The sequence below is a fragment of the Girardinichthys multiradiatus genome, chromosome 23, assembly GCF_021462225.1.
Source record: "Girardinichthys multiradiatus isolate DD_20200921_A chromosome 23, DD_fGirMul_XY1, whole genome shotgun sequence".
NCBI lineage: Eukaryota > Metazoa > Chordata > Actinopteri > Cyprinodontiformes > Goodeidae > Girardinichthys > Girardinichthys multiradiatus.
In genome coordinates this window covers 17,949,560-17,959,208 of record NC_061815.1, presented here as the reverse complement: position 1 = coordinate 17,959,208, position 9,649 = coordinate 17,949,560, and the positions used below count along the sequence as shown (strand labels likewise).

The window sequence follows — 9,649 nt, the reverse complement described above, 5'->3', positions numbered from 1 at the left end:
AGCTGGTGCCTATCTCCAGCAGTCTATGGGCGAGAGGCAGGGTACACCCTGGACAGGTCGCCAGTCCATCGCAGGGCAACACACAAACAACCATGCACACACTCATTCATACACCTAAGGGCAATTTAGAGTGACCAATTAACCTAACAGGCATGTCTTTGGACTGTGGGAGGAAGCCGGAGTACCCGGTGAAAACCCACACATGCACGGGGAGAACATGCAAACTCCATGCAGAAAGACCCCTGGCCAGGAATCGAACCCAGTACCTTCTTGCTGCAAGGCAACAGTGCTACCAACTGCACCACCGTGATTACTTTATATCTGCAAGAAAAGTTTATTTGAATTGCTGTAGTTTATGCGCTCTCATAATATCTTTCTGATTGTGAGTAAACATGAAAGTTTGCTTCTCAAACGCAGCATGATCTGTCAAGGTAAAAAAGAAGTGTGTCCTATTTAAATCCTAGGCTTTACCATATTTTTTATGCATTGAACGTTTTTTGGGATGTATTTGGTTTTTCATATTATTTCCGTTTAGGCCTAATATTTGTTTAACAAATATTAAAATGATGCAATCAGTGATGTGTTTCTTTACACTTGAGGTTCAATATAAATAGTTTTAGAATCTAGCTAAGATAGACAGAATTAGCAGAAGGTGTACATTATTTTGCAAATGGACATTTATTTACTTTTTAAATCATATTTAGCTTTTAAGACATTTGTGTTGCTGCTATTTACTTTAAGATAAATGTTTACCAAGATTTTTCATGAACAAAGCACCTCGCTGTCATTAAGACTACAAGAAGGAAAATTCAAGAAAGTCTGAAACAAATTCAAATAATTTATCATGACAAAACAGCATTCTTTTGAGCTTTTTTATTTCATTCTTACCATATTTTGACTATTCCTTTGTTTTTGAATATGTATTTTTACATTTCTATGTCATACATACATTTTACTATCACTCCTACAACAAATGTCTTGTTCCTAATGTTTTCTGTATCCCTATTGCTTTATTTCTCTATAAATCACTTTGATTTATCCTGTGTATGAATAAAGTAATTCAAAGAAATGCATTGCCCTTAGTTGAACACGTTTTTTTAGGATCACTTTTGTCTTTTTGTAAGCACTCTGTTCAGATCATTTTCATATAGACTGCACTGTGTTACTAACTGCCTGCTTACTAAATACTGGATGCATGTAATTACAATTTAAAAAAGTAGAAAAGAACAATAACGAATATTAAATTTGCAAAATGGAAAACTTCACACCCTGAAGTCCACACAAATAAATGCTAAAAAGAACATTTTAAAATCTATTTGTATGTATTTCCATTGATATTTCAATCAATAATCTATTAGGTTTTTTGGGGGGGCTGTCTTATGTAGATTTGCAACTGTAGTTTAATTATTTATTTCAGCCTATACTAGTCACTTTTTTCAGAAGAATTTGAACCATGGCAAAAACCACCCAAGCTCCTCCAGTAGGAGGCCCCCAAGAGCTGTTGACTTCTTACGCAGAATACTTCAAAGCTTCAAATTTGTTACATTTGCTTAAAAAAATAGGCCCACTTTTAAGTTCACTCCAAAAATGTCTGAATATCAGATTAAAAAGAATTTAGGATTTCTTACAAGTTAAAGATGTATTTACTGTTTAAAAGAACTGACACTCATTTTCATTGTTTGATGGGTTTGTTAATCATGCTTTAAGCAGTTAATTAAATAATTCTTTCTGCTTGTGAGTGCTGGAGTCTCATCCACACCCACAGTAACCGCTATTAATTTCAATATTAAAAATATAGAATGTTAAATTCTTAATACGTCCTACACAATCCTGGTGAGGACTGTGGACTTAACAGTTATCCAGCAGACTACAAAAAGGCTGCCTGTGCCGTATACAAGCATATTTGTGGAATGTTGAGAGGAAGGAAAAAGTGAGGTGGAAGGAATTCCACAAGCAGCAGGGATAGTTGCAGCCGTGAGAGGATTGTGAAGGAAAACCCACTCACTATCACGTTTGAATTGCATTTTTGAATTGAATTACTGCAAAAAATTTATTTTTCAATATCTACATTGAGATCCAACTAAAATAAAGTCAGGCTTTTCTTCCACCAGCGCTGACTCCAGCCACAGTCAGGCTGTGCATCGACATCAAGAATGGGCTTTCCATCACAATCTTTCCAAAGCTGCAGTTATTTCTGTTATCTGTGCACATTGTTCTGCCAAACGTTTTCCTTCCACTCAACCTTCCATGTAGATATTTGGATATAGACCTCTGGGAACAGTCAGCTTTTTAAGCAATGACCCTTTTTGTGGAGGGTGTCAGTGACTGTCTGCTGAACAATTGTCACAGTCTTCTACATGATTCAATAGTCCATCCCATTCCTGTATTAAAAATCCCTTTAAAAAACCGAATGGTGAGTTTTCATTAGCTGTAAGCCATAGATGTATTATTTAAATATGAAAATATGCGTTTTATTTTCTAAATTGATTACTGAAGTAAGTTTTTTTTATGATTTTCAAATTTATTGAGATACACCTGTATATAATACTGATAAACCTGCTTGTTCAGACATTTTAACGACGTGGCAATATACATTTGTGGCCTAATTAAAAAGACGTATTCTATGATTTGTCTCCTAATCGCTCTATTCAGTCCGAAATAGAGTCTAATAAATGCATATAAGTTAGTGGAGCAACATAGAAGGGTTTTGGGGGGGGGGGGGGTTAGGATGTGGGAGGTTAGGGGGTGGTCATGCACACCCTCACTCCGACACGCATCCTTTAAAAATACCCACTCATTCGTGCAGCGGAAGTTTTTAACCGACCTTATCTGCAGCTTTATCTGAGCTAGAGATGTGCTGCAGAAAGACAGGTCAAAGGGGGCCGTTGGGCTGCTGCAGGAAGGGGCATTAGGGATATGAAACACATGCCAGGCCTGTCATGTTCAATTTACAGTTGACAGAATAAATTAGTGTCCAGTAGAGTTGAGGCTTTGCTTGGATTGTGAGGACAGTTTGCTCAGCATTCTACTGATCTTTGAGTTTAATTTCTGCAACAAACGACGGAAAAAAATGTGGCAAATGCACTCTGACTCTATGGAAATCAATCACGATGGAAACATTTCTCAACGTCTTGTTTCACTCTCTTTCCATGATTATTATAGAAAGAGCAGGGCCAGTGTTGACTCTCGCTGCAGCCGAGAAGATTTTAGGGCCATTCATCAGCTGGCGAGGCGCACAAATAGTCTTAAAAACTATAAACACCACAGCCGGCTTGGAGACAGGGGGACCCATTTCCCCCGTGGCTGCGCTAAACGCTGAAGATAAAACAAACGATAATACTGTCTGTCTCCTGGGACCGTCTCCACAGGCATTAATGCTGGCTTTAATGCCAGAGGATTGAGAAACGCATGGAGGCTATGCGTCAATACGCATATAGAAACAGGTCATTAGTTAATTACAGCGGATTTTGTGGTTGGTGAGCATACATTTTCATCAAGGAGGAACATATTTTTGTTTCTGTATTATTTTGGACAAAACAGCAGAACTTTAAAATTGGAAAAGGTAAACAAAAAAGAATCTAAGGCCATGAATACATTTTAAGCAAGCCAAAAGTGTCACTCCTGACACTTTCTTAGGATAACCTGACCGGCAGCGTGGGTGGGAGTGTGTGCGTGTGCGTGTGTGTGTGTGTGTGTGTGTGTGTGTGTGTGTGTGTGTGTGTGTGTGTGTGTGTGTGTGTTTGTGTACGGATTTGTTGTCATTTGTTATCATATCCAGATAAGACAGACAGCGGCTCCAGAATCTCTTGGAGGCAGACAGCAGCGTGTGTCGCTCCTGGTTTCAGGTTCCGTTCTCAGGGACCCCAAACTGTTGTCTGAGCTCCTTGTCCCACCCTAAACGCTTGTCTGCCCCATTTCCCTTGATGAAGGACAAACTGACGCCTCAAAACCTACAGGACTTATCAGACGCATTAACCTTTCTTAATTAGACCAAGTTATGAAAGTCTGGGATAAATGTCTCGCTTAAACAGCTTTCACGCGCAGAAATTTGATAAATCGTCCCTCTTGGGAATTGAAAGTTTGTGTAAGATCACTATATGCATGCTGGGCTTGAATACAATGTTATGACTAAAACTATACATGACAGGGGAGGTTCAGTCAACCAGTTATATAAATTAGTTCATAATTTTGCCAAACAAAAAGGAACAGAAATTTAAGTTAATGATCTACCTGAAATTACTGTAAATGAGATGAATAAAGTCCGTATTTGGTTATTGTATACGTATTTACACCCCCTTGAACAGATTTAAAAACAAATTGTGAAATGTAAGGAAAAGGTTTTTAAACGGTTTACAAAAAAATCTGAAAACCGGTGAGTGTTTGTATTCAGCCCCCTTTACTCTGCTACCCCCAAATAAAATCGATTGTAACCAATCACCTACATACCTCAAAGGCTTGTCAGAGAGACCTCAAAGGTTTGTTAGAGAACATCAGTGTGCCACGCCAGATGTGGAGGTGTTTAGAGCACAGTTTGGTAAAAAAAAATGATATTCTAAGGTTTGCAGATCTTGCAGAGCACTGATCAGTCCATCAACTGAAATTAGAAACCTGTTGACAAGAAGCCATAGCAAGTGCAGTTTGCAGTTTGACATAAGCCACAGTGGACACAGCAAACGGGTGAAATAAGGTGCTTTGGTCAGAGCGGACAAAGATTTTGGGCTATATCCAAAATCTTATGTGTGGCAAAAAAAACTAGGTCAACCTAAACACACCAGGCCTATGATGAAACATGGTGATGGCAGCACCATGCTGTGGGAATACTTTTCTTTATCAGGAACAGGGCGCTAAAGGGTAAGACAGATGCAGCTAAATACAGAGTAATATTTAAAGAAAACCTTTTGAGACTGGAAAAGGTTTGACCTTCAGCAGGACAATGACATAAACCAACAACCAGAGCTAGAATGAAATAGATGAAATCAAAGCATATACAGGGGTTTGAATGAACCAGTCAAGGTTGAGACCTAAATCCAATTGAGAATTTACCAGTTCCCCCATGACCCAGTATGGAAGAAGCGGGTGTAGAAAACAAATGGATGGATAGATGGGTTAGGAGTCTGTAGCAAGACCTATAGGTCGCTGTTAACAGATGCTTATGACTGAGGTTGGGCTTTTTTGCAGAAGGATGGGGAAACATTTTTGATTACCATGCAAAGCTGTATAATGTTCCATCCACTTTACAATTCTGGGTTACGTCATGTTGGTGATTTTTATTTTAATCTAAAGCAATTGCCAAAAAAGTATAAAATATTGTATAGCACATTCTGTATGGCATCGCTTTGCGTCATTATTAGAGCAGAGGCTTGAGGTCCATCTCCCCTTCTTCTCTGCTCCTCCTCCCTGCGTCACCAGGAAGAGAGAGAGAGAGGCCCAGAAAAAAAAAAAAAACTTTGGAGACAGAGCTGACATTCAAAATGCACACTTCACTCAAGTCTAGTCTGGTTGAACCAAACTAACACTTAAATCCAGTAAATATTCCCAGGAAGCAGAGTCTTTGTTGACATCTTTTTTGTTGCTTCCATATGACAGATTCATAGCTTTTTTTTTAAATCTCCTTTCTTCTGCGTCTTTTGGCAATGTTTCCCAGCCCCAGCACGTCCACACCCTTCTCTGTCAAGGATATATTAAACTTGGAGCAGAATCCCGACGTGATGGTATCTTCTCTGGACGTTTCCCCACGCATGGATTGCTCCACCTCCTCCTCCTGCATGCTGGCCCGCCTGAAGCAGGAGTCTCTCCGTGACATGTCCACCGCCGCCTCCACCGCCTCTCTGTTTCACCAGGACATCCAGGACTCCAATAAGGTCGGCAGAGGCAACTGTGCGTCTACCTTTTATGGCAAATCGCTCATGGGAATGGAAATGGAAACGGGTGCAAAATCAGATGCGTTTGAGGGAAAACGAAGAAAAGGTGAGCAGAAAATCGTCGGCCTGTACACAAAGTCAGGCCAAGTGGTTGAGGTGCTTCAATTGGAACAGATCAAAACGGTATAAACTACAAGGAGATCTGCAATTTTGATTTAATTTAAGCAAAAATAAAGAGATTAATCATCCTGATAAATGTGTGATTAGAATCTGGAGGTCAGCAACCAATTTGTCATTGCGTTTGTTTGTCACCCGCAAATGTGCGTTTACACTATAAAAAAGGAAGTTTGTATGGTATGAAATAATAGCCATACCATTATTTAATCTTTAATCAAGCACATCTGTTTGTAAATGTGATGTTCAATAATGGGTAACTTCCAACAAAATCAACTATTTTATTGTTTTTACAAATCCGTCCTTTTATTAAGACTCTCCCTGAAGATGTTGGTTGAGTCAGTGATTTATTGTGTGTGGAAAATAAGGTTAATAAAGATTATAGTATGACAGAATATTTCAATTTAGTAAAAGTTGGGACTGCCATAGAACTTGTGGTTGAGAAAGCTTCTGACTTTAGAGCAAGAATTTTAGTTTTAACTCTTTTAGCAATAATGATGATGCCAAAGAAAGACTTGTTTGGAACTTGAGCTTCTGGTTCCCTTTTTTCTTTCATTTGATTATTAAAATGTATATTGGTAAATATTGCATGCTGTTTCTAAGTCAGTATAAAACAGAATGGCTAGAAACTAATTTATTTGAAAAATTAAATGAGCTATTTAACTTTATAATTAGACCGAATTATATTATATTGTTTAATTAGTATATTTATTTATTTTCTTAGTTGTCTTTTAAAGCTAAAACTTTCACGATTTCTATTCAGAAATGTTAATTAAAATTTATCTAAATAAAATTGTATCCAACTTGATGTTATTAGTACAATTCTACCTGTATGGTTGGCACCATTTGATCGTTCTTTTACACCAGTAACACACCTTATGCAATAAGGTTTATAAAAGCTTTATGTATTTATTTAACTATTTTCTTGTCTGTGCTATTAGAAGATTTCTGCGCTCCTGTCGGGCCTCTGGGAGACACAAAGTCCGAGGACATGCAGCGGCCCAAGCCTCGGAGGCGCAGGAAGCCGCGGGTCCTCTTCTCCCAGGCGCAGGTGTACGAGCTGGAGCGTCGGTTCAAGCAGCAGAGGTATCTGTCCGCCCCGGAGCGAGACCACCTGGCCGGGGTGCTCAAACTTACCCCGACACAAGTGAAGATCTGGTTCCAGAACAGGAGGTACAAGTGCAAGCGGCAGAGGCAGGACCAGAGCCTGGAGATGGTGTCCCTGCCGCCGCCCAGAAGGGTGTCAGTGCCGGTGCTGGTGCGGGATGGGAAGCCCTGCCTTGCTGGAGAGGCGGCCGCCTACAACCCTTCCTACAGCGTGGGCCACATCAACCACTTCGCTTATAACAACTACCCATCCTTCAGCAACTACACCGGCCCCGGATGCAACACAAACTATGCGTGCAATTACCCTGCAGGCACCATGCAGACTGTACAGGGGTCGTCCAGCAATGGGAATTACGTGAACTTTGGGGTGGGGGACTTGAATAATGTCCAGAACACATTTTCTCCCAGTAACGGAGTGTCCTCGCTGCACGGCATTAGAACATGGTAACACAAACATCAAAAAGAAAACACATCTACTAATTCAGTTTGAGCGGATTCTAAGACTGCATGCGGATTTCTAAAGGTGTCCAAACAGTAAGGTCTATTTATATAGCTATAGCTATCTGAGTTTCCTATTGGTTTTTTTTTTTTTTTTCCTTAAATACCTAAAACTTTCATTTATGGCGCAGTGTGTAATTTCTGCGCAAATAATAATAATAATAATAATAATAATAAAAGGTTGAAACAAAAGATAACATAAGCTACTTTTATTTTGAATTTTACATTTCTCAGAACAGTTTATTACTATAAAGAATAATAATACTAAACGTTTTCTAATATTACGTTTAAGTTAAAGAAACTAAGCCCAATTATAATGTTTACTTCAAAAATGTGTTGTATGAAAATCCATATTTTTCATATAAGACTGCATTTGAAGGAATTTGAAGATTAGCCATTGAAAATATTTAAACTTAATAATTTAAATTTCACATACAGCAATGGTCAAATTCTAACAGCCTTAGCTGTTAAAATACATTAATAATATTTAAATTGGTGTATCAGGAGATTTGGGTCAATATTTCTGAGGAGACATTAAGTTAAATGACAGCACTATGAAATTTCAATAAATTTTTTAAATGCACTTCCCCTTTAACATCAGGGAAATTGAAGCCATTTTTGAGATCATTCTATTAATTACTTATTTAATTGTTATTTTGTATAGACTTAAACATTTAAACACAAGAGGTAATGTTTGTGTATTTTATTAATAAAATAAAAGCACAATCTCTTTGCACAATTAATATTTTTTAAACAGGATAATGATCTTTGGTGGATCCTCCTTGGCAGCAGAACCATAAATGACACAAATCTCCAGTTTCTTTCATGAAGTCATCTGGCTTTGCCCCCACATGTTGAAGAGAAAGAAAAATAAGAACTGGATTGTGACTAAGGCATAAAAAGTTACTGAAATAGTAGTAAACAGTGTAAAACTCTGCTAACATGGAAGAATGTAAACATTTTCCCTGACAACAGCGTACGTAATCAAGCACCATTCATTGGCAACGACTGAGTCAGGGTAAAGAAATTCAGCTTGCTAGGAAATTATACTTTATTATTAGCGCTGTTGCTAAACCAGTCAAGGGAACACAAAGTTAAATTCCTGCTAGTCATTCATAATACAGCTTATAAAAACATATCAGCCTTAACATTCTCCTGGCAAAACATGATCTTCAGTCAAATTCTAATCAAAATCATCATGTAGAATTAATTAGCAAAACACAGCTTATGTTTATAAAATTTAAAAGTAATTGAATGTTGCTTTTACAAATTACACGCTTGATCAAAGTCTTTTGCAATTTTAATGGTTCTTATATAAAACCCTTCAAAACTCAGTTTTTACAGTGTACTTTGTTAGAGATTTTGCTTGTATTATGGATGACTATATTAAGTTTGTAAAAATTAAGAACACTTATAAGACGTGTGGTTGTGAACTTGCTTTTTTCGAGCAAGAACTCAAGTCTATATTTAGTTTTAGCTAGATAGACCTGTTGAGCTATCCCTAATGTCAAATTTGCTGGCAAACAGAGCTTCTTAACTTTGAGGCAGCCATTGCCAATGAACAACATATAAAGGTTTGCCTCCAACCTTGTTAGAACAGATCCAAAAAAGATAGTAGAATTACAGTCCAATTTGGGTTTTTGGGTTTCTTTTTAGCTCAGGAAGACAAACGAGTGAGCAAAATTACCTAGCAATTATTTTGAACCGTTTTGACTTAGCTGAGGGTCTGTTAGTTGTAGAACTACTATAGATTTTTACCTGAATGAAATGTATGCAATCAAATTCTTAATTAAATTCTAGCTGTTGGTTTTGTCAGTGTTCTTTGTAATTGAAAACAAATAGTTTGGAAGTGGAGAGTAAAAAGGAGCTATAACCCCTGCGTGGTAATGACATACTGACAGAATGAGCTATTAACCCTCATAATGGAGATTAGCGTATGTTAAAACCTGTTGCATGGTTCGTGTCAGGTTAAAATGTTCAAGTGGCTGTTAGAAAGCTTCAGTCATTTT

At 37.9% G+C, this 9,649-nt stretch overlaps 1 protein-coding gene across 1 annotated transcript; it reads left to right on the top strand.

The window, feature by feature from the left end:
* Window positions 1-5,628: 5,628 nt before the first annotated feature.
* On the top strand, window positions 5,629-7,741 carry nkx2.5 (NK2 homeobox 5). Its single transcript, XM_047354522.1, has 2 exons — window positions 5,629-5,967; window positions 6,977-7,741. Exons 1-2 carry the CDS (start codon window positions 5,634-5,636, stop codon window positions 7,588-7,590), a joined length of 948 nt encoding a protein of 315 aa, XP_047210478.1. The 5' UTR covers window positions 5,629-5,633; the 3' UTR covers window positions 7,591-7,741.
* Window positions 7,742-9,649: the final 1,908 nt, after the last annotated feature.

Bases quoted from the DNA above. Each gene is read 5' to 3' on its own strand.
- nkx2.5 (XM_047354522.1), top strand. From the start codon at position 5,634: ATGTTTCCCAGCCCCAGCACGTCCACACCCTTCTCTGTCAAGGATATA. The intron at 5,968-6,976 runs GTGAGCAGAAAA...CTGTGCTATTAG, and splicing joins TGAGGGAAAACGAAGAAAAG to AAGATTTCTGCGCTCCTGTC.